The sequence below is a fragment of the Pholcus phalangioides genome, unplaced genomic scaffold (assembly GCF_987345545.1).
Source record: "Pholcus phalangioides strain wild (caught in Gottingen) unplaced genomic scaffold, Ppha-v1.0 ptg000009l_1, whole genome shotgun sequence".
Taxonomy (NCBI): domain Eukaryota; kingdom Metazoa; phylum Arthropoda; class Arachnida; order Araneae; family Pholcidae; genus Pholcus; species Pholcus phalangioides.
Genome location: NW_028301602.1, coordinates 16951248 through 16977695, shown reverse-complemented (window position 1 = coordinate 16977695; position 26448 = coordinate 16951248). Strand labels below are relative to the sequence as shown.

Genomic DNA, 26448 nt, shown 5'->3' with positions numbered 1-26448 from the left:
CCATATTTTGAAATGATGATAGTCAATGCTTGAATTTTTCATGGTATGTAAGTATTGTGTTAAAAGTCTGCCTGCTCTCTGTCGAGAGATTTTTTCAAATGGGAGGCTGACTCGCATTCAAGCCTGGACGTAGGAAATCCGTAGAAAACCAACTTCAGCCGACCACCACTGTGCTGCCAATAGGGTTTGCACCTGGATCCTCATGATGAGTCCAGCACTATATACACAGCGGTATATAACGCTGTTTTATTACACTGCAGAAACATTAATGTTAATTTGGGATCCATAGAATCAGGGTCATTCTATAACTAAGGGTGAAGGGACTATTGCCCAGAAGTGTGCGGACCATAGGTTGAAATCACTTTATTTCACGATAACTGACATCAAAAACTCATGGAAAAAAGGTAATATTTATGTAATAATTTCTTTATTCAACAGTAAACAACAACCAGACTAGGTAAATGATTGAATCCATTATGGTTGTCGGCACAAAAGGAATTGCGTCATACAAATTATCGTGCCATATTTTACAAAAACAAAAAGCTTTTTTTCCTCCCCTTATTTCAAGGGGAGAAGTTTCCAAAGGATAAACAATATTCACAACTCAAATTCAATATCCAGAATAAAAGTGTCACTTAATACCATTGCATTGTCGAATATTGTTCTCTCTATGCTACAATAATATCTTTGTTTTCTTCTGATTCAAAAAATAAAAATAAGTACACATAGTAGTTGTTAATGACTTTAAAATAATAATAATAAAAACACTATACATCATTATTATTCAAAATGGAATGTAGTATGATGGACTCTAATATTATAATACAAAAGCAATGTACATATTTTGATTGAGTATTGTGAGGAATATGGAGATAAGAAGAAAATAGAAATCAGGAAATATAGCGAGAGAAAAAACAGAGATCATGAACAAGGAAAAATCAAAGAAATGAAGGACTTTTTAGTCTTCACACCGTATCAAAAACATTTTGAAATAATCGCTCAGAAAAAAAAAATCACCATTTACACCACAGAATAAAGTTGAATGTTTTCCTTTTTCTCTTTCTACAAAAGATTTTGACATATGAATCTCTCACCTCTTGCAAATAATTTGAGTTACATGAGAAAATAATTCACTAAGATTGCACCAACTTGCGAGCGAATATTAGATTATCAAGCATGAGATACACAAGCAAAAAGTCACAGTATAAACTTAATCACCATACAGGGAATGCTGCTTTGAACAAGCTGAAGCCATTAATATAAAGTGGTGGTGTTGTAAATACCTTAATCACCTTGTAAAATTATTTTTATTTCCCATTAAAATAAACTGCTACTACTTAACCCTACATGCATCTCGTAAAACCTTCCTATTTTTTCCTAAAAGAGTATTCAGTAGCAGTTGGGAATTTTTTACGGTCCCTGGCAATGATTTACTTTGCAAATCGTTGTCGGAGACAATTTTTTGAGAAATTGAATTCAGAATGTTTTTAAACAATTTGAATGGAACTAATCATTGCGTATAGAGAATTAACATTGCTTAACATTGCTGAATTAATATTGCCTCATGCCACAGTGCCTGAAGTAAGGAAGGCAGGGTCGTTCTCCAGTGGGGTACATGGTAGCATGCTTGCCTGGTTTACAAGAGGGCTTGGGTTCGAGTCACGGTGGGGACCAGATGACTTTTCTTTCCAAGTTCACCTCAGCATAATGTCCAGAAAATTTCAGTTTCTTTGATTGCTTGCTATGTTCCAACTTCACGGCGTTTGAGGGTTGCCTGATTGAGTTAAAATTTTGTACAATTGTTTTTTATTGATTGAAGAAAGGCAGGGGAAGGGCCACCCTAGTGTACATGCATTGCCTTAAGTCTGACAATATATATTTATATTGTCAAAGTTATGCTTGTTTTGTGTTATTGGTGATGCTGTCATCTGTCTTATCTATTTTGAAAAGAAAATAGCACAAGTGTCTGAATTTTCATGCTATGCAAGTATTGTGTTAGGTCTGCCTACTCCCTGTGGGGAGATATTAGAATAGACTCTGCGCATAGAGAATGCACTGTAATATACTACAGTTGTGTTGGAGCTGGGGGGGGGGGGTGCAGTGGGTGCTTGAGTCACATTAAATGATTGATTACGAGTATTGACAAAAACTTCATTATTTATTGAGTAGAGGCTACTTATTAGAATCACCAATAATGCTATCATTCAGGTATTATTTTTGCAAGATAATGGAATTGTATAATATATACATGGGAAAAAATTTATTTTTAGTTATCAGGAGTTTGGTTTATGTTATCTTTTTTTTTCTGTCGAAAGGTTTATTTGGGCATTTCAAAGCTAAGGTGGAACTAACTTATAGAAAAAAATAAGTATCATAATCAACTTGCAAGGCTATGTAGGACATCAGAAGGTATACCCCTCCCTTGTTTACAAACATTTCCGTACTTCGTTCACAATACCCTATTGGAGCAATAGAAGCCGCTATAATCCATGTACACATGAAGATACTTTTGCAATGGTTCAAGTATAGTGGAGACAAATGCAATGTTTAAAAAAAATCTATTTCTTTCAGGTCTCGGTCAGTTTCTTTCAGTTGACCAGATTCACGGTTACTCAGCCAGGTAACTTTCTCAGGAAATCTATGGAACATACTGTACATTTAAAAAATTACAGTAATTCGTAGAACACATCAGACAGTTCCACTCAAACTCCTCATAATGGCTGAATACTAATAATAAACTCTACTCCTCTGATTACTAATAATAAACGTAGTATTTTAGATTAAAGTAAAAATATCCTGTTTTAGAACAATGTGGAAAAAGAAAATGGCATGATTGAACAAAGTTTGCAACCAGTAATCTAAAAAAGGAAAGCTGAGTTATCCCATTTTCATGCACCATGTTCGATGAAACAGGATCACATTCACTTTTGGATTTCTTTCAGACATAGTAATCAATTGAGTTATTGTTATCAGCAACCCCAAGTTCCAATGTGGTCATAAAAAACACACTGCACACTGTATATAAGAAAATTCTATTCAGAGTACAATATATTAATAATTTGGAGTGACTTTCAGAAAGGAAATTAGATAATCTTTAAATTAGGAAATTTAGGTAATCAAAGGAAATTAGGTAAATAAATCAAGTTGGGATACTAACTTGGTAGAGATAGACATGAAAGGCTGTAAGAGGGAAACATAACAATGATGCCAATTCATATAAATGCATATAAATTTTGCATCAGTCAGCTCTCATTCATGCTGGAGTGGGGGGTATCTCCCACCCATGGTGTGGGTAGAATTTGAGAGCAAAAAAATTTTTTATTTATGTTATGATTTTGAACAAAAGGAGAAATTTTGCATGAAAGAACCACAAATGCATTTTTAACTCCAAAAATTAACACTGAATATCTCAATAGAAGGCAAACTTCATATTGCTTTGTAGCAACATACATGTTGCAGAACAACTTGGTATCCTGGTTGAAACTTTTATGAGAGAGTAGTTTTTAAGCAAAGTATTTTTCTAAAATAAGCATTATATGCTTTTGTAACTCTAATATTCTGAAACAAAAACTACAAAAGAATAAATTTCAACCAGGTTTAGAAAAAACTAAGATAAGCATATTGAAACAAAAAAATTAAAATTCCATCAAACATAGAAACCAAATTGAAATCTTCTGATCATATATCTTGATTGCTTCGAATGTTCATCTACTGAGACACAGAATAGCTAACTACAGTGATACCTCGGCTTACAAATTTCCTGTTTTTCTGCCTCGGCTAACAAACATTTTAGCGATATAGATGAATACACTAACAAAAAAAAAAGAAAGAAAAAACTGTGTTGTGAGCTAAATTTCCATGTCAATCAAAATGAATCCAATGAGTAACTACCTGTCAGTCAAGCCAGATTAATTTACTTTCCATTTCAGAAAGATTTTGAGCCATTTCATATGAAATGAATGATGGAGTTAAGTAAAAGAATATGCATTAAAAAAATAAAGCCTTGAATGATTTCAGTACATTTGGGTAAGAATCATGATACCAAACTGACCAGTTCGGACATTCAAGGAACTTATCTTTTCCATCTGCATGCATGTGAGAGAGAAATGAGCTGACTATATCACATAGCACACCACTTCACATACTTTTTCTCCATACGGCTCACAAACCTGACTGTGTGTGGCGTACATTACGTGTAAATTAAAAAGATGCCCAGTTTTCATCTTCCCGTAAATTCTCATTTAGCTAATTTTGAAGCTGTTCATTCTAGCCTTTAGTCAGTATTTGTCTTTTTTCACAGTGCTTCTTAGTGTTTTATAGAACTAATTTTTTTTTCAAATTTTTGAACCATTTCTAAAACGAATTAAATGATTTTTTTATAGAAACCTACATAAGATCACTAACAAATGTGGTTCTGGAACAAATTATCATCGTCAGGCTAGGTATCACTGTATTCATATTTCCGAATAAACCCTTTGGTTATATTCATATTAAGTTCCACATGCTAAAAATAAGTCTTGTGCAAAAAAAGAATAAACTCAGTACAGTACAAGCAACTTGGAAAAAAGTATACAATCGTGTGCAATTACATTGAATGAAAACTTTCACTTTCAGCACATAAAAATGAAAGGGAAAAAGCCACTAAAAAATTCTTTGCTTTTCCCAGGCAAATGGCCAATTGTGTCCAATTTGATCATAGATCTTTCTTTTTGATATATTCTTTGTATAAAAATGCCTCAGATCTATTTTCTGGTTTTTGGAACATTTGTACAAAAAGACAGAGTTAGGCTGACATTACACTATAAAAGTTTGATGAAAGTGCTTTCATAAAAGTTTGAAAATGCAACCAATAAGTGCATCAGTTGTGTTCAAGTGAATGTAACCAATAGGCTCATCGGTTTTTTCTTTTCAAGTGTTGTAACAGATCTTTTATTAAAGTTTTATAGTGTAACCCCGGACTTTGAAAGTAGAGTAAAGGAGGGGGAAAAAGTTACACTTTTAGTATTATTTGGCATAAGTAAAACACAATCACACAAACACAAAAAAAAAAAAGTCTTACAACAAAGGATGTTTCTGATTCTTTGTATTGTTATACATAGGGGTGCATAGTAACAGGGCGTATAGTATTTTACAGATGAATCATTGATTGTAGGGGCATACTTACAATTAGAAAAAGTATCCAAACAGAGTGTAGTGCTCAGATATGCCATTCATGTTGCAAGGGAAAGCACAGTTATTAAAATTTAAAAAAAGTAACTTTTTATGCCATCTCCGTGTGCCCAAAAACCCAATTAGGAAGTTTTTTGCTGCCCTGTCTCTTCTGATGTAAAAAAAATCCACATTTCTAAGTGCCATAATCGCTGAGATATTCAATTCCAAAAAATGGAGGAGAGTTGGAAAAAAAAGCATTAGATGCAGGTAAAACTGTTCACCCACATTTATACAACTTTTTTCCGGCGAACTGTTGTTCACCGGTAAAATATCATATGTCGTTACCTATGCACCCTGTATATCAGTTTCCCAAACTTTTTGTTCCATCGCCCCCTCTTCAAAAATTTTCCTTCTCATCACCCCTCAAGTCAAGCTAACCCATAGGATCCTATACTAAATCAAAAGCTTCTACTGCCCCCTTGGACCTTTCCATCGCCCCCACTTCGGGAAACACTGCTGTATATCACTGGTACATCTGCATGCTCGTATACCCTGAAGGGCCAGTGGCACACAGGGTGTTAAATTGTATTTATTATCACTGGTATGTTATTTCTTTTCTATCAATAGGTTGAAATATTTTTGGAAAATATTGAATTGCATCAAAAAACTTTGTGTTCTATATTATAATGTCACGGTTACTAGAAGAAGCCTCATAAAATATGCAAGAAACTGGTTGCTTTATATAGATATGGTAATTTCTGGAAAGAAAATTTATATTTGCCTCTATTGGGATTTGAACCACTGCTCTCTCGCAATTCTTCATTGGAGCTATATACACTTGAACCACGATTTAATGCCACCACCCGTCTCAAATAATTTTGGAACCATAATGAGTTTGTCATGATATTGGATCATGATTTCAGTAGTGTTTAAAAGAAGCACTATCACATAAATTCCCACCTTTAGTATGAACTACAGTACCTCAATGTCTTATTAGTTAGTGCCTAACCTATTTTATACACATTAAATTTTAAGTTGAGGAAATTGGTAAACACTGTATAATCACTTCAATATTTCTGCATACAAAACTTAACATAAACACACTTACCACTGAAATATTGTAATTCTGCATAAAATTTAGTGACACATTTTACAAGTGCAAAACCCAAATAAACAAAGGGAAATAATGATGGCATTGTTTTTAGTCTGTATAGGAATTTTAATAAAATTTTGTTTTCCAGACATTGACATAACAACTCTTTTTAACATGATTGAATGGAGCAAATTGAGGGGATGATTTCTTAATAACCAGGACCGCAACTGGGGAGGGGGGGGGAGGAGGAGGCAGGTGGGTCTGGACGAGGTGCAAATTTCATCTTATAACTTCTTTAACATCCCAAGGGTGCATCAAAATTCTTGCTTGTCCCGGCTAAGCAAACATCTAGTTGCTGCCCTGTTAATAACTACCCATACTACTCAAAATGCATTGACTCGTGAGTAAAAAACATGCACTGTTGAAAAACTTATTTTGGCAACATTAAACAAACTGGTGCAATGCGCTCATTGTAATCAATTGCGCTCATCCAATTTTCCTCAGCTGTCACTGTACCTTACATGTTATTGTTCGGCATATATATGCACTCCAAGGAAGAAATTTCTCATTGCTTTTATAGCATAATAGCAGCACATTCACTTAGATTGAGAAAGGGTGGTGGTTTGAGTCCTAGTAGAGGAATGTGAATTCTTTCCAGAAATCACCATCTCTGCACAAAACAATCAATTTCCTGCATATCTTGTATTAACAAGTGGAGAAGAACATATTTCTCTACATGTATATATGCAGAAGCTTTTCGTAATTTATTAATTCTTTTAACTTGTAGCAAGTTCAGGCTTATATCGGTTAAACTTAAGTAAAAAACACGTTGATGCTTGAAAAGAGGAAAAAAACTCAATTTATTTACATAACTTTAAGGTTATATTTCCCTCTAAAAGAATAATGTGTGACAAGGGCAAAAATACTTGTTAAGTAACACCCGTGCATCAAATTTAATATCACGCTTCATTGAGTAATACTGCATTGAAATATTCCATAAAAAAAAAGAGGTATTTTTTAAGGTGTGAGAAGGTGGGTAGATACAATAGCCTAGATTGGAGCAATAGTAGAAATATGTCTAGCAAATTAAATGTAATGCCACAATCAAACCATTAGTTAACTTTATAAGAGTGTTTACATATTAAGCCCAATTTTCCTCTAAATGAGAAACACAGATGAATTTTTAGTACTTCCACCAATACGACACAAGGTGCATCATCACTGTGCAAAGAATCTTTCAAGTACTTGACCTAAAAATGATAAACTCCATCAACATTGATCACGTGCCAGCGATTGGAAACATCAGAACTTTTGCTTTCATGAATGAGATGTCTGGCAGTTGGTCGAGCACATGCACAGCTTCCTGGCTGAGATTTGGTGGACGGCAACTTGGCTGAGATACTTCAGTTACTGAGCTGTTGTTAGAAGAGAGAAGTTTTTCTAGGATCTGTGGCTTAAGGGTAGATTCAGTGCTTATAATTTCTGGTAAAGGTTTCAAAAGTTCGTTTTCTAAACCTATGATACACATATATTTGAAAAAAATTATTAAATATAGTGGAAATTCAATACAGAATCAGTTTTATGAATCAGATTATACAGGGAACAGTCCTAACAATGAAAATTTTCACTTACACACAATATAACGGATAAAAGCAATAGAATACAATTCAAAAAGCTCACAAGAAAAGAAATGGTACAATTAATGATAACAATGATAACTTAAACTTAGCAGAAATTTAATTAATAAGATTTGCACTTGGTATTCACATTCAACCATTTTTTTTCTTGTACAAGCCAGGGAAGAAAATTATTATGAAAAAAAAAATTAACAACTTGAAGTGGGAAAAAATTATCAAACATGTTAACAAGATAATATATTTTATTTGAGATCCTACACACGTAAGGCACCCTAAAGTTATAGTTTAACACAATAGAAAAAAAATAATTTCATCCCTATATATAAAAATCTTTATATAAAAATGAACACACATGAGAGAAATGGCAGAATGCTTCATACACATTTTTTTATTTATGAATTATTATTGTAAAACCAGAATGCCATACTGATATTATTAAGCAAAACAATTAATGTAAAGGCATACAACAGAAATAGCAATCAAAACAGAGGGTAAGAAGCAATAAAGAAAAAGAACATACCCACCCCCTTTATAAAGACAAATGGTGAGATAAAAAATTTTAAAACTATCAAGATTTTAATAAAGCTCTTCAGAAAATTAGAAAAAAAAATCAGCTGCAAAATAAAAGAGTGTTTTTTCAATACAAAAGCATTTTTAAGATTCTTTCTGTTGTATATACAAAGTTTAGCGATTTTAGTCAAGATCTGGATAGGCAGAGACTGGATTATGCACTTTGTTAATTATATGTGGATGCCAAGTTGCAACTACACATATTATAAATTAGAGGTGATTTTAAATTTGAAAAATAAATCTTTATCTAAAACCCCCAGAGAGCGATATTAGAGAATGTATTATCTACATATATGTACCACTACCATGAGTTTTAAACTGTGATCATAAGATAATGGAAACTCATGAAAGATTTTTAAATTGAGAAACTCTATACAAAATGATTTGCAATGTAAAAAAAGTATGTTTTGAAATGTAAATGAAAATACATACTGAAATCCTTGCTTTTAGTTTTGTTTTTTGATGATGACGCACTTGTAGTTGAGGAACAGAGAAATGATAAATCCATTAGAGTAGAAGCAGTTTGCACAGAATCCAAAGGGTTAACTAGTCCACTGCTGCTCCAATCAAAATGCACAGGTGGTATGGGGCTATGCTGAAGTGAATAAAGCAATAACTTTCTCACATTTTATAGTTTGGTCAGAACTTTTAAAATCTGCCAGTTACATTGGGAAAAAATATCATTCACATTAATTTATACAGTTTCACTCAAATTTCAGTTTCATCAATATATAGCGAAAAATAATGACAGAAAAAAATTAAAAGTTTCAATTTGATTGATATGACTCGAAGATTTCTGAAAGTATAAAATACAGTTATGTGTCACTTATTATAATACTCTCCCTTGTTCCGTCGAAAAAGATGTTATATCAGATGGTCATTATAACGAAAGGAAAACATGAAAGATACTCTCGTTATAAAGAAAAATTTAGGACTTGTCCAACTGGTCGTTCTAATGGAATGGTCGCAATAACATAGGTAATACTCATTATAACGAGCATTAATTGTAAAGATTCACCTATATCAAATAAATCAAACTCTTTGCACATGAATAAAGTCCCTACTATTCTATTTTAATTACTGCAGTAAACTTAATTTATTTATTCTTCTATCTTTAACAAATACAATAAAACCTCTCTTTTGCAGATGTGGACACACACCGAGGGGGAAAAAATTTATCCGTAAAAGAAGGGTGACCGTTAATACATACTTTTATTATTTACAACTGGAAATTATGATTTGGCTATAAAAGAGGCGTGACCGCATGTGAGGGGTGTCCGTTAAGAGGAGTTTTACGGTAATTTTTAGAAAACATTTGCAATCAGTCTTGACTGATAAACAGCCGATTCGAATGAAAAATTAAAAAGTGGCTGTAAAAGACTTGAATAAGAACCAAAAGTCATCCTGGAAGAGGAGAGAAAAGCTGTGAGGGGGGATTGAATGCAAAGGACAAAATTTGCTAAATTTAGTTGAATGATTAAAAATGTTCTTTCACCCAACATCTGACTACTGGCAGATGGACAGACCCATTCTATATACTAGGGTTGCTTTCTAGCAGTCACTAGTTTGACTACTGCAATGGAATTTCTGTTACAGTAACTTTGAAGTTAATTTTATCGAAACACAATTTTAATCACCTGCATCCCTTTGCTTCTGACCCCCCACAAATATACACAGGACCCCCTATACACAAAGCAATATAGATAAGCTATAATTTATACAAAATAAATCTACCCATTTTATTTTGAACTGCTGGTCTTCCTGTTCCCATCACACAGCTCAAACGCCAACTTAATATTCTCCCTTACCTCCCATAGATATATTGCTCGCTTATCATTATTTTCAAAATTATCCACAGCTATTTTAGCATTTACACTAACCACATTAAAATCAAATCTTCACATTTTTCTAATAGACTCAATCACTACCAAAAATTGAAACCTTGTTTTGCATCCTCAGATTGCTTCAAATTTAGTTCTCCACTATACAAAAAGCTAGATTTAATTATTTTCAATCCTAATAGAAGAGAAAAACTTGAAATATAACTGTGATAAAATATAAATTTCAGCAAAAACACATGTTTGATACGCTGAACAAATATTATATATTTTTTCAATTTTTCATTAAAAAAAAAGGCTAACCTGCAAATTGAGGCTATTTTCATTAGTTTTGTTTAGGTCTGATGTCATTGCTGTACCCTTGACCGGCTCTAGCAGGCCTAAACCTGATGCGAAAAAAGGAACTGTCGACGTGCGTAGCTGCAGGAAGAGAGGAAGAGACATGAACAAGAATTGATTATTTTATAAATGAGTTATACGAGTATTCATACCGATAGCCAAATGAATGTTTCTTGGGGGTTTTTTGCCATTAAATGATGTGGGAGCAGGTATAAATAAAAACACTAAAAATGACATTCATAAAATGCTATTTGAAAAATGAGAGGTTAATTTTAATTTTGGGTAACATTTTACATTGGATTAAACTGTTATATCTCGAAAAACTTGGGCTTTTAGGTGAATGAAAATTTTAGAATGACAACTATAAGTGGAACTAAACATTTCCCAATAAAAATAATTTTGATGAGTGCTACAGTTTTTCAGAAAAAAATGGTCAAAATTATAGCAAATGTCAAAACCTGGAAAAAAGTATAAGGACACGCGTGCTTTCTGATGTCTGGAAAAGAAATTTACATTTTTCTCATGTTGGCCAAACAGTAGAAACTGTTTTGATTAGCCATGTGCTATGAAATCAATTTTTTTTCTGAAAGTGTGAAGATGAAGAAAATAGCAGAATTATTGGATATTGAAGAGGTGAAAAGCTTGCTCATAGAGAAAATGTAAAGTCTGATCGCATGAAATGGTGAGAAGAATTAAAAGATTGAAGACTGTTGGTTACAGTTTCATAAATGAACCAAAGAATTATGGCCTGAAAGCTTGCACAAGACTTCTTTCTGTTACCATTCATAGTACAAGACGATTATTCAGTTTTTATATGAAAAAATTCTGTGTGCGTGTGTGTAATGAAAAAATTCAACTTATCTTGTACAAGTTAAACAGTGTGTGATGTGCTTAAAACAATCCAAATTCCCAGTATGCAAAAATGAAATGTAATCCTCCCCTTATAAAATATCACAGATAAAAGCGAGTTCAATTTGCCAAAAAGAGTATCTTTTGGTTCCAAGTGAAATTATATTGTTTTCTTTAAGAAGAAATTAAATTTAGATGGACCCAATGGTTTTAAATATTACCATCATGACCTACACCATGCCAGAGTCGTATTTTGAAGAGCCAATTCGAAGGTGGATCAGTGATGGTTTGGGGAGGTTTTGCATTCTAAGGAAAAACTCCAATCGCATTCATAAGCTGCAAAATTACCTCAGAGGCATATCAAGACATTCTGGTAGAAAATCAACTACCTGAGGCATTTCTTATACCTTATGGGCAGTATTTGTTTCAACAGAACAATGTTTCTTTCTGTACACGTTTCAAAGTCTACAAAATCTTGGTTTGAAGTCAATTCAGTGAAACTTGTATAACTCTAGTGGGGCATTTTGGCATGAGAAGTATATAGAAATGGCATGCAGTACAAAAATAAACATGACCTTTTGACGCCAATCAAACAGGCTTGGAAGAAGATTCCACAGCAAGTTATTTGTGACTTACTTCGATCGATGACATCCAGAATGATGAAGATTATGGAGAAAAAGGGTGATTTTCTAGGTCATTAAAATGATTTTGTGCATAACTTCTGTGTCCTTATACTTTTTGTAAATTTTGACTTTTACTATAAATTCAATTTTTTTTTTCTGAGACAGTGTAGCACTCATAATTTTTTTTTTCACTGGTAGATGTTTAGTTCTACATGTAATTATCACTCTAAAATTTTCATGTATCTACATCAACAGGTTTGCAAGATTTGCTAATTTTACAGTTGTCTTTAAACTTTTTTCCAGCACCTTATGGCATGGTGTCCACAGGTGTGTGGGTGTGGAGGGTTGAGAGGGGTTAGTTGGACAACAGATTATACACATATTTCTGTATTTGTATTTATCACAAGGGTGTCCAAAAATATATATATATTTTCAAAAAACCAAAAAAAAAAAACTTAAAAATTAATCTTTAAAAAGATACATCACATATTAGCTTACCTTTCTCAAACAAAAGAAGTAAGATCGCAAATCACACGGTTTGAAAGTGGGAAAGAGAAATTTGAAACGTATCAAAACACACACATAAATATATTTATAAGGCTTCTGCATAATATTACTGATACCTCAGAAATGCATACTTACATAAAATTAAATACTTCAGAATTCAGATAAGGGGATTGAATGTGTAAAATAAATAACATTTTTTTTACTCTCAGCGGCAATATTTAAACTCATGTAAAAATTAACAAAATATAATGGGTACAAAAATAAAGGTTTTTGATAAAAACCCTTTAAAAGGTTAAAACCTTCAGGAAAAAACAAAAGAAAATAGACTACAGATACATGTACATTCTTTCTTAAAACATAGTGAATCCAGACTTGAAAGAACCGAGGTCTACTTATAAGTAAAAGCAATATGGAAAAAAGAATAATAATTAACATTTGAGTTTGTACAAAATGTGAATCATCTGAAAAACCAAATAAATCTCATATTTACTATTAGAGTTTGTGAATGGCAATGAAAAGTTACTTACAATACTATGGTAATCAACATTAATCGATCGAAGAAGCTGTTGGAATGAATGGGACACTGCCCATTGGAAAGGAAGCCCAGGTGTTTGATCATTGTCATGCAGCTTTTCCCACAATCTTCGACTAAAATATGGAAAAAAAATTCAGTGACAACTTTTTTTTTAAGAGGCAAAATGAAAATTACAAAACTTTTTGAAGTATAAAATTTTCTTGTATAAAACTGCTACACCATCCTTGGAGAATGTACAAGCCATCTGTAAAACATAGTAGTTATGTGTTTCTTAATTGCAGGCAGAGATAACAGTCCCACTTACTCTGACTGAAATTTATATCCTCTTGCTGCAGAAAGTTGCTAAAAACACCTACACTGAAACTTTGGATTATGAGTAACTCAGATTTAAAATATTTTTCAACATGAGCAAAAATTTTAATCAAATTTTGACTAATGAATTAGCAATATCTCATAATACCAGATAAAAAAAAATACAATAGCCTGTCACTAACTCGACACATATCAGACCAGGGTGTACTGGATCTTCAAAATCACAAGATTACTGTGAGGAAATTGAAGAAAACCCATCTAAAATACTATAAACTTTAGTTCACAGACATGTTTTCACATTCTAAACTCAAAGGAAGCTTGCCTAAAAAAGCCGGATCACTGGAAGGGGCAGACCTAAAGAGTCAACTGTATACCAAAGCCTCCAAGATAAGGACTTTTTCTTTCATTCTTTCAAACCAAGCACAACTCTGGTCTATTGCGATGGGAAATTCACTACCTATCGAGTTGTGCCCAAAATTGTGTGTGTCTAACAGTATATGAGTAACTATGTAGCCTAGAAACCTTCAATAGTTTAAGGGCCTTTGCTTGATTTGTGTCTATTTATAGGGTAAGCCCATGAAAGGCTTTCTTACCATCTTATTGTGTGTGAAGGCAAACAGGGATTCCAAAGTGAAGCCCCTTGCTCTTTCATATCATTCTGAAAATACTACTACTTCACCAAACACCAACTCTGGCCATATCGCTATATTGCAATTTACTGCCATTAGTGAGATGGGTTGGAAGTGAAGGCGCTGTCTATCAATGGTCGCCTCGAAATTCTGAAAACACTTGAGCTTTTAATATAAAATAATTGAAAATATAGTACAAAAATTTAAAACACATCAACCTGCATTTTATCTTAGAAAAGAATCATGGCTGGCACAGAACAGCAGCTGTGGAATGAATCATTAAAGTTCCAATTTTTTTTATGGGGAAGTTTGCTTGTTTGTTGTAAGTGAGTTTGGGATTGCTGAGTACATTTACAGAATGGAAAAGAGTCAGTATTTGAAATCAATCTTTTTTCCTTTTCTTTATCCAATTAACTTGGCGAGTTGTCTAAAAAAGTTTGCTTTCATGTATGGTACATATTTTAAAAGGCATAGCAACTCAGAAAGGAGGTCATTTGCAGGGTGTATAACTAACAGCACACACCTCAAATTACTGGCAAACCGTTGATCCTAGAGGCGTACTTCTAATTACAAAAGGTATACAAATAACCCCTAGACCTCAGAGATAACCCATCCATATTGCAAGGGGTTGTATAGTCATTAAAACAAAAAAAACTAACTTTTTATATGAACACTGTATGTTTAAACCCCAATTAGGAAATTGTTGCCCTGTCCCTCTCCCGAGGGCAAAAAAAAAAAAATTGAATTTTTCTCAGTGCAATATTCGCTGACATATTTTGATTAAAAAAATTGAGAAAAGTTAGGGGAAAAAATAGGATAAATCAGAGTAAAAAGTGTTGCTTAAAAATACTTAAACAATTAGAAACATACTCTTTTTTTTCTGCCTTGTGAGAGGCAGGGCAAAAATTTTCTCTAATTAGGTTTTCGAGCACAGTGCCCATACAAAAAGTTAATTTTTTTTACTAAGCCTTTGCAATATGAATGACATATATCTGAAGTCTACACGTAATTCAGATACTTTTTCCCTAATTGGAAGTATGCCTCTAGGATCAACGGTTCGCCAGTAATGCAGATGGAGAATACCCAAATGAAGATTGGCTGAAAATCGAGGATGTTACGACTTGTAGTTTATTTCTTTGCTAGTACCTTTATTGTTGTTTTTTCATGTCATATCTGGAAATTTTTAGCTGATTTTTACGATGATGATGTATTAGCTAATGTCAAAATGCTGTAAACTATAATACACACTCATACGTGTTGCAAAAAAAATTCATTGAAATACTACATGAAACTCCAAGAACTCACCTTTTGCTGTTCTGATCTAACACATCAGCGTTCAGATTCGCAATGCTGTCTTCCACCTCGACTGATGATTCAACAACAGGAAAAACTGCATTCAAAACTTTCATCATTTTACAGTCACCACTCCCACATTTTCCCATATCCTGCAATGAAAAAAAAATGTGCCACACAATATTATTGCCATATAAATAATCATTTGTGCTGATTTAAAATTATTCAATTTTTCATCGAAAGTATGACATTTACATTCTTCCAAAAAATCTAAATCCACTAATTTTATGTATTATTTGATTTTAATGAATGAAAATGAAATCACCTCCACAGGCTCACTGAACTTTGCAGCTTCAAAATTTGCAAAACCATCTCCGTCTGATGATCTGTGATCACCAGGATCTTGTGCAGCAAAATCGTTCACGCAAGATTCAAAATCTGCAAACTCATCAGGAGATGTGACTTCAGTAGGAAACTCTTGATTGATCTTTTGAGGTAAGGTGCCAACGCTTTCAAAGTCACCAAAGCTATCGTCTTCAATTTCATTGCACTGTTCAGAAGACTCTTTTGTTTCACAGGGAGTACCATGATTCAATTTATGTACATTACTAGAAGAACTACTTAAGGCAAAATTTGCATCTTGAAAGTCTTCAAACTCATCATCATCATCAGCAGCAGCAATATCAAGAGGATATGGAGGCAAATTCAAATCAGGAAGTTCTTTGCAACTGAATGAGCTAGGGATATCTGTAGACATTCTCTCATTTTCTTTAAGACTGTGAAGACCATTTGACGATGCTTCTAGTTCAGAAGGCAAATCAGAACTATCATCAATAAATCTATCACAAATGTCGAGGGATTCATGAGTGTTCTCAAATTCATTCAAATGGAATTCATCATCTTGGATGTAATTTTCAACAGAAACAACTTCAGAGACACTTTTAACAGATTCAAACACACTTTTCTGATCACTGGTTAAAAAAGTATTATTTTCGGACTGCAGTTCCTTAACATCTTCTAAACATTCTGGTTGCTTTGTTTCAAATTCCCCATCACAACTATGATTTACTAATGGCACAATTTCTTGACTAGAATCGTTTGTATCAGCTGATAAATTCAATGATATTTCGTTCACGATATCTCCATTTTGCTCAAGGCAGGGAGAGCATTCAGATCCGTCTATGAATTCGTATTTACTATACTTTGCACTGTTAATTTCATTATTTGAATTGAAACTGTGACCACTTTTTGATGCTCTGCTACTTCCACTATTAACACAGTTAATCCTATGCACCTTGTCTGTATTCAGATCATTTGTTTCAACACTAGAGTCACCCTTACCTAAATGATTGCATGGCAGGGATACAGATTTCACATTTGAAGACGAAATGTTTTTTTCACATTCTGTCAGTGTATCCTTTGACTTCAAGCTCTTGTTAGAAACTGGACTGTCCAGGCCAGAGTCAAAGGCATTATGCGCAGAAGCATACATTCCAAAATCATCATCATTTTCAACGCTGTCATCGTCCTCATCGTCTATTGGAGGAGGGCTCGAGGACAACATGGGAAAAAAGTTAGACGACATGGTGACACTCATGTGATCATCTCAAACGTGAAAACTTCCTGTAAATATAAAGTATATAAAAGCATATATTATTTTAAAAACAACACTTAAAGAAAAGAAACATATTAAACAATAACTTGAAATGCCAGAACTCTTATCCAGGGTTGGGTTTTGATGTACATGACAAGTGTCAAAAACTGGTTTAAACCATTAAAAACTGTCAAAAATCCAAATGAATGCTTTTTGATAATGTTGAACACAATAGGTGTATATAACACGATGGAAAGCTTACTTTTTTTGCATATTACAATGTTTTATTTTTAAACATTAATTTATTACAATAATTAAAATATAATATTAATTATAATTTGCATTTTTGAATTTTTCGACATCAAGAGTCTAGAACATATAAAATATAATTTTATGGTTTATTTATCTAAGCTACTCATTACCTGTGTTCCACTTGCTAAGCGGAATAAAGCTGCTTATTCAAAATATGTATGACAGGGCATAATGGTTAGGTTTTTGACTTCAGAAACTAAATCAGTATTAAAAATCAAAAACTTATTGTTGTCAAATAGTTTTTTTAACCTCATAGATATGTTAAATAACAAAACGCTTACTTTTATGTAGATTAAAGGGTTTTATATTGGGAATTATAATAACTGAGAATCTATTTTGATATTTTAAATTTTCTGATCTGACCAAAATTTTATTCCATACAAAAATTCTCACACAGCATCTGTTAATATACTAATTAAACTCATTGATTTTTACCTAAAAATTTCTTAGCTCAGGGTGTATAAATTCAGTTTTAATGATAATTTTCAACCAAAGCAAAGGAATAACAGGACTTGATACCCAAAGCATTTGTTTCGCACGTTTAAATACAGCTTCAATTGGATAAATATATTTAGTAAATATAAATATAGATAGTAAATATATAGTTAGTAAATATACCATATCATAGTGCAAAAGTAAGAATAATTAAGTTTGATTAAGGATAAGTCACAACATGGGCGGAGATACGGAGTGTGGTACCCCATATCTCCGCCCACACGTCAAAGGTGAAGTTAACTGATCTAATGTATATATGCATATATGAATTGACATCATCATCGCGCCCCACCCCCCAGACTTCCAAGTCTATCTCCGCCTATGAGTTACAGGAGTTTCTTTTCTTAAGCATCATATACAAGCTAGCATTACCAAATTAAATGACATTTTAGTCCTACAAATCATTCCATACATAATTTTCCCTTCAGTGTTTAATGCTATGCTTTATTCAAATTGTATATTTTATAAGAAAAAAAACAAATATATTGCCCAAAATAATTCTGCTGAGAGTAGAAAATTATTTTACAATCATATTAAATATTTATTCTTTGTATAATAGTCACTTTAAACATTACATGCAATTAACGTATTTCCAATGGGAATTTTAATATTAAAAATCAATGTTTGAGGTTTTTGACGTGACAGTTTAAACTGGCAAAAAATGCCATGTGTCAAAAACCTGCCAACCCTACTTTTAGCACAATTTAAAGAATGTCTGGATGTCTCATCTGGTCTTTTTTTTTTTTTTACACAAGCTTCATCATACGCACATCGTTGCCCCCCCCCCCCCCAGAAAAAGATGAAATGACGGTCCTGCATGTGCACACAAGATAAGACTTACGAGTGATTACAGAAGATAATGTTAATATTCCATATTGAAAACATACACCCAGATACGCTGACATAAAAAAAATTGTGTGAGAATATCATGTGACGGAGAAGTGAAACTTGCATGTACGCAAAAAACATTGTACTCTGTTCATCTCAGATTCCTCAGTTGTGAAATGATGCAAGTCAAAACATGATTTTGATGTTACCGATCAGATCAAATTAATTGAGGGCCCCTCTGTCGCATATGGAGCCCTGAAATTAGTGAAAGTTTTCACTATTTCTGAAATTATGTTTTGCATATAAATTTGCACATTTTCATCAATTTTAAAGCTACTTCTCCCATTAAGAGAGAGAGAGAGAGATGAGATTTTCTATTACTTTATAAATTATTATATAGTTGATTCCGCTTATGTTTTTCAAAAACCGCCATGAAGAAACGTTGTAAGCAGAAAAACACTTTAAACGAGAAATGTTAGACTTACAGTTGAGACCTCAAGAAAATAAGTCACACTAAGCGGGAAAACGTTATAAGTGGGAACGTTATAATTGGGATGGACTGCATATATAATAATTTGTTTTTCATTTATGGATTATAATCAATAAATTTATTCATTGATTTTGCTGAGTATACTAAAATTCAAAATTCAAAAAAGAACAAAATTTGATATTACTTTACACCAGTCAAAATGTTTATTAGTTCTTAAGTTAGTTTCAAATTTATTCCTTAATTTAAAATTTTCATTAATTTTTTTATTCATTCATGCACATTTTGTGTGACCACAGTGTTTTGCCAATCGTACTCACGACAATCGATAGAACCTTTACTCAAACCAAACATTGTTTTTCTTCAAACCGTACATGACTGCAGTTTCATATAGAGATGGGATGAATATTTTGCATTCGGCCCTTTTGCAGAATAATGCTATTAGGTATTTGTCCGAATATCTGTGTAAATCTAAGCACAACAAACTAATTTTAAAAAATTGTATTAATTTGAATTTTTTGTGTAAACTAACAATTTACTAATTAATTTTATTGTGCAGTGCCTTTCTGCGCTAGAGATTATGTCAGGGTGAATTTTTAGGATAAGTAAAACATGAAACTGAAAGTAGAATCCTACTGTAATAAGATGTAAGTGAGCATGATGAATTACACAAGTTCACTAACTGAAGGATATACCTAAAGAAATATATTGAGCTGCGGAAAATAACATCTAGAGTGGAAAAATAAGTCGTAAATTTTATGATGCATTTACACTCAAAAGTAAATAATGGTTCGTAAGTAAGTTGAGAATAAATAAATTTTCTTAATTACATGAAAATTGCAACAAGTTGATTCTGTAAGTAAAGTGATACTTCAGTTAACGAATGTCTTGGCTTACGAATTTTCTGACTAACGAAGATTTTTGTTGTAATTTTTCTGCTTTACCTAACGAAAACAGATTCAGCTAACGAACATTTTGGTGATATGAATGCACGGACTTAAATGAAATATCCACGTCGTGAGCTGAATTTTCACACCAATCATCTGAATTACTGTCACTAGGGCCTGATTACCTCATATCCACCTCAGAATCTTTTTCAGATATACCTACACTTTTCTCACTGAAAGTTTTCGAACCATTTCATATAAAAGAAAAGATTCAGCCAAAATAGAAAATGTATTTTAAAAAAAAGTAACCTGTTTTTCAGAGCATGTGTTCTTTCAGTGCAAGACTTTTAGCATCAAGCTGAACAGTCTGGAAGATTGTATTTTCAATCTGCATGTACCAGACAAAGAAATGAACTGACCAATTCACAAATGGATGGGGACACATGAACACGATTGGGTTGTGTCAACACGAGCTTTATAATAGACTGAAGCTGGTGTGTTGGTTGTGTTCATAATTTGAAATAAATAAGATCTTCAGCATCTCTAATCTTTCTGCATATTTTCATTTATACAATTTTGAAGCTATTCATTTTAGCCATCAATTAGTTTTCATCTTTTTTATAGCATTCCTTGATGTTTTAAAAAACGTATCTTTAAATTGTGGATATAACCTAAAACGAATCAAACAATTGTCCATAGAAACCTACGGAAAATCATGTTTCGGGAAATGAACATGATTCTAGAACGATTCATCTTTGTTAGCCGAGGTATCACTAATATTAAAATACAATATATCACCGTTAAATTTGATTGTCAGTATCATGGGAATCAAAACTTTTCAATTACTAGTTTTTTTAATATTTATTTAAGTAATAAATTGCGCAATTAAAATTCAAAATCAGTTGAAATTACCAATAACTTCATTTTCAATTAAAAACACCTATTTTATTTGTAATTGTGATGAATTTTAAGAAAATTGGTATTTAGCAAAAACATTAGCCAAATATTCAGTATTCAGTCAAATCACTATTCGTCCCACCTCTTAGTTTCATACATATCTCCTTCTCCCCCACCACCACCAACCCAAAAGTAACTCTGGCTAGAGATCTACAGAAACGGTTTTTGAATGAAAGGAAAGTTTACATTATTCCTGTTTCTTTGGTTTACTTTGTCATTGAGGGAAGGGAAAAACTTTGTCATTTCCATTTCACTTTTTCTGCCATACATTTAGAAATTTACACCCTTCCTAAAGAAGTTTCACTTCAAAAACCCTGTTAGAAATGTGAAGGGTTGTTAGAAGACTATATGTGGTGAATTTCACCTAATCTACAAAAGGAAAAGGCATGATAGGCGAGTAGAACATAAAACACCAAAGCAACTCTATCCTATCTCTCACTGTTCTTGAGTTATGGTGGATAAAAGGAAAATGCATCAAATCAGAAAAACCTAAATTTGTGAAATTCCTGAGAGATCTAAATGCAAATTAAGCACCTATCTAAAAACAGCAAAAAAAAAATCCTATTAGGTGACATCATTTCACACAATCACAATAACTAAATTTAATGGTGAGCTACAAGCGCTGATTAAGATTGAGGAAGTGTAAAACAGAATTGTTTCCAAAATCTATAACTGCCAATTCTGCAAGCACGCTTCTAGCTACAATCAGTCAAATTCGTCAAAAACATATATTCCCCTGGCTTTTAAAAGACCTTACAACAAACCATATCTGTGTTGTTGTTCAGGAGAAATTAAACCTATTGTTTGCAATGCATCACTGAAATCAACGTTCTTGGAAATAAACTGTTGAAATTGGCAATTACAGATTTTGGCAACAATTTTATTTTGCAGAAAGAATCCTGTAAGGCATAGCTTTCCAAACTTTTTGTTCCATTGCCCCCCTTCTTCAGAAATGTTTTTCTCTCATCGCCTCCCCCCCTCCCAAGCGAACCCATAGGATCCTATGTTAAACCAGTAGCTTTTATTGCCCCTTTGGACCATTCCATCATTCACCAAGGGTCGATATTGCCCACTTTCAGAAACACTGCTGTAAGGCGACACCAATTCTCTATCAGAATATCTGGATTTAATGGCGGACTACAAATGCTAAGAGATTGGTGAAATGTAAAATCTAATCGTTGCCAAAATCCGCAGCCAACAATTTCGAATATTTACTCCGACCAACGCTGATTTGAGTGATGTATTGCAAACAAAAAAGGCTGAATTTCTCCTGAAATATGGCTTATTGTAGGCTCTTTTGAAAGCTGGTGGAATATACAAGTTTCTGATAAATTTGATTGATTGTAGCTAGAAGGGTGTTTTGCAAAATTGGAGGTTACAGATTTTGGTGACAATTTGATTTTGCACTTCACCAACCCTTCAGCACTTGTAGTTCACTATTAAATCAAAATATCTTAATGAATAGCGTCACCTTATATGATATGTCCTACACTTTCCAAATATTTGATTAGTTTGTGTGTAGGTCTTTTCGGGAAGACCTTCCTAATTTTAGGGGGTTTTCAGATTTCACACATTTTCCTTCTATCCAACCTAACTCAAAAATGGTAAGAGAGAGGATAGATTTGCTAAATTGCTAAAATATTTTATGTTCCACTTAAGCTCATCGATCACCCCCCCCCCCTTTTTTTGTTCAGCAGATAAGACGAGATTCACCCTGTATATTAGATTCAAGGGCATTCAATAGGAAAGGAGGTGGGGGACTTTGCACTGCAATTGTATATTTATTATTTATGGATTGGATATGGTGCCCCCCCCCCAGCTCAGGCTTCAAGCTCTACGGTTCCAGTACATATACATAACATGCAATGTATATAGGATGAACTTCAATTCAATCGACACACACACAATCAGCATTACGATGACCAAATTCATGACTTAAATACACACACATTAAATTTTTTCCCCCAAAAAAAGTCACAAAATTTGAATTCTTTGGAAAACGGCAGGACTGCTGAATTGCATTTTCTTTTTTTAATGGATCCTGTCACATGGATGTATGGTCTTATTAGTAAAATTTTGACAGTGGCATGGCATGCACATCATGTGCGTGGGTCAAAGCCCCAAAGCAGAATGTTTTGCGATGTTCTGCAATGAACCCTCAGCTGACTGAAAATGTTCTGCGGTAAAAATTTGCATATACATAATAGCGTTTTTCTACACTATTCTTAAAATTTTTCCAGATTGTTCTGCAACAGCACTGGTTGTTCTGTGACGTATGTCACGCATTTGGCACATTCTGCTTTGGGGGGTCAAATTAGTGACAAAACTTGGGAAAAAATGTTACCCACTCCTGTTTTACACATTTCATTCCTGACACTTAACAATAACCTCCAACTTTCAACATTGATGCGGAAATGATACAGATGCTATCTTTGGGAGAGAGCAGTTTGCCAATATGCATCAAAAAACTCAATATTACATCATATTTTATTGAGGAGTGAAGATACTTCTTCAAATACTCCTTTGGAGTGCCAGTATTTAGATGATAAAAAAAAAAGCTGGCTTAAGGAGTTTGTAAATGCAGGAGTGACAAAAAAGACCTGGATATCAAGTAACCAAGTTGGTGGACACGAGTAGCATAGAGAGTGTGTGTATGCATGTGAGTGATCAAAAGTGACTTAAAGATGGGTGTATTTACAGGGGTGAGGGCCCAGGGTGGCAAATTTGAGTAATGAGTGGTCAAGAAAATTGGACTAGAATGAAAGAAAAGCAGCAAAATTTGTGTAGCCCATCAATGAGTAGCCAAAAGAGTGATTTACGGGTGTGAGAGAATGAACGTGACCTAAAGAACGAAGGACCAGGTCAGTGAGTGACTAAAAGAGTGGAGTTTTATGAGTGTGAAAGCATGAAAAGTGACCAAAACAGCGCGTATATACATCAACGATCGAAAGAATGACTCAGATAGGAAAGGACCGGATCAGCGAGCAGCTAAAAGAATGACCAAGAAAATGTGCGGGCATGTCAGTGACTCAAAGACAGAAGCATATCAGCAGAACAAGGGTTAAGAGGGCTCCGAGGCATCAAATTTGAGGAATGAGTAGTCAAGAAAATCGGACTAGAATGAGAGTAAAATTTATGTAGCCCACAGGAGCAACAATAAATCCGTCTCTACATAGCTGTGCTATTCCAGTGAGAGATTCATTCAATAATTGTAACCTTGATCTTTCAGCTGAATCTTAATTCTGATTACAAAACTATATTATTGAACTGAGAGGGTGGTTCTTCTTTTTTCGTTTTTAAGCATATGGTACACCAATAACAAAACATTATTGTACACATTACATAAAAAATAGAAACTCCTCAAAGTTTACATAATATTTGTGTAATGTTTTCACGATTTTCGAAGATCGGTCGATTCAAAATGGAATTTCAATGTAACACACATTTTTTTCTTCAAGCAAAACAAAACACACACATATATATACCATAATAGTTAATAATTCAAGCAGCCTAACTAACTAGTACTTCCAAGAGATGGTGATCCCTTCACCCATTTTTTAACTAGTCATCAAAATAATGAATAGGAGATGCTTGAGCCCTAATGAGGAGAATAAACATTAATATGAATCGTCGATTCCCGTTTCATCTACGAAAATATTACATGTAAAAAAAAACGACACACATACGCAATCACTAAGCTCTATTTTCCCTTCACACCCTAGGATGACAGGTGAATTCACCCGTGATGATGCTGATGATGAGCATTAAATGTCTCCAAATGAATTTTTTTTCAAAATAAGTAGCGTGACCATACATCCTGTATTTTTTGGAACATTTCTCAGATGTCCTCGTAAAACAAATTTATTTATTTAGACTAATTCCCTAAACTTGTGAGCTCATAAGACCAAACGTTTTCTGATTAAGGTCTGGCTGTCAAAATACGGTCCCGTTCAGTGCAAAAGTTCTAAGGAAAGAAGTTCGTTGCACGTTGCTTCTGTGGTGTACTGGTATGGCTCACTTACAGGGCCGTCTTACCTCGCAAATTCCCGAAAAATTCAACCACTTTTAATATTTCTGAGCGTTAAGACGGCACTGAGCGCTCACCCGGCATATCAGAGGATGCAGATTCGATTCCCCGCAGAGGCAGTTGAATCTTCTTTCCTGAATGCATCTTCGCATCAGTCAGCTATGAGAAATTCCTTATATATCAATCAGGGCTGGTCTTAGAACAGGTGGCACCCTGTGCAAAACCAGCAGATGGCAACCCTGCCCCCCCCCTCCACCCCGTAAAAGAGTGTGTGCCGGAGGGGGTAATTTATTGTTCATCATTGCTAGTCACTAATGTTCCCTAAAATATGAAACTGATTCATTTTCCCAATATTATCGGACTCTTGTGGGAAGGGTTCTCCATAACCCCCTCCGCAGGGCCGGAATTAGAAGAGAGCAGAGAGGGAAACTGCCCTGGGCGGTGAAATTTGGCAGTTTAAAATTGACAGTTTAAAGTGGAAACAAAGAACACCATTATAAAATTATCAGAAAAATCAGCAAAACACTGACTCCCCCCCCCTCCCCCCCGTCAGCAAAATTTCGTCAGCAGCTTAGAATATTTCATATCATCTTCAAAAAGGGGAGGGGGGGGGGGTTGATGACGAAAGCAACCTTCTAAGTCCCCTCCTCCCTTGTCATCAAAAGTCAGCAAATCCGAAACCCCCTCCCCCTTCGATGCTGACGTAACACTCGAATGACCCCTCAGGGGCTGGCAAAATGTATTTCGCATATAAGCTCTCAAACGAGCAAATCATGTCATTGTGTTGTCCTGCTTTAGCATGTATCTTATCAGTTTCTCTGCATTGTGTAAACTGTATACAGCTATAGCCACTAGAATAAGGGCCTTATCAAGTCGCCTTATATATAGCCATCCGTACCATGTATCTTGCAAAATGTACTTCGCAACAACTCTCCCAATCGTGCTGTTATTGGGAAACGTAAAACTAGGTCCTGTCAACAAAGCTCAGAGCAACACAATCGCTGGAGTAGTGATTCAGCACCTGGATGCTACTGGCTGTTACCAGCATACTGGGCTGGTAACTCCAATCAACGAGGGATCAATAGAGCCAGGCATCCGCAGCAGCAGTGGCCCAGCACCAAGGCTGGATACAACAGAGTCACTTGAACTGATCAAACTGCGCCTGATAGAACTCGTGTCGCGTGGCAGCACCACAACAATGTGAACACCGCGCCCAATCGAGGGAACTGTCGTGCCGCTAGCGGTTGAAAGCATCATAAAATGCTTAATGTAAATTCTGTAAATTATTCGTAATGAAAAAATAAATCATCCAGGAAATTTGCGGAATCGGGTCGCTGGTCCTGTGGTTACTTCGGCGTCTGCTCGAGTCTGTGGGCTCCTCCTAGGCTTGTCCCGGGTAGGGGGGCTGCAAGTTGCTCCGGACGATGGAGGTAGAGTGCCCGGGCCTCATGACCTGAAGCCCAAATCATAGGGATCAACGCATGG

General features: G+C 34.2%; 1 protein-coding gene across 3 annotated transcripts; it reads right to left on the bottom strand.

Moving 5' to 3' along the window:
- Nucleotides 1-410: 410 nt before the first annotated feature.
- Nucleotides 411-24676, bottom strand: Afti (aftiphilin). 3 transcript variants are annotated; one of them, XM_089235637.1, is made up of 7 exons: nucleotides 24623-24676; nucleotides 15702-16999; nucleotides 15389-15528; nucleotides 13135-13255; nucleotides 10593-10709; nucleotides 8884-9046; nucleotides 411-7759 (listed from the first exon to the last, which is right to left on the bottom strand). In XM_089235637.1, exons 2-7 carry the CDS (start codon nucleotides 16971-16973, stop codon nucleotides 7524-7526), a joined length of 2049 nt encoding a protein of 682 aa, XP_089091763.1. In that variant the 5' UTR covers nucleotides 16974-16999; nucleotides 24623-24676; the 3' UTR covers nucleotides 411-7523. The 3 variants fall into 3 exon arrangements, with proteins under 3 accessions (XP_089091763.1, XP_089091761.1, XP_089091762.1); XM_089235635.1 differs by lacking the exon at nucleotides 24623-24676 and adding an exon at nucleotides 24422-24613; XM_089235636.1 differs by lacking the exon at nucleotides 24623-24676 and adding an exon at nucleotides 24456-24613.
- Between the last annotated feature and the right edge of the window lie 1772 nt (nucleotides 24677-26448).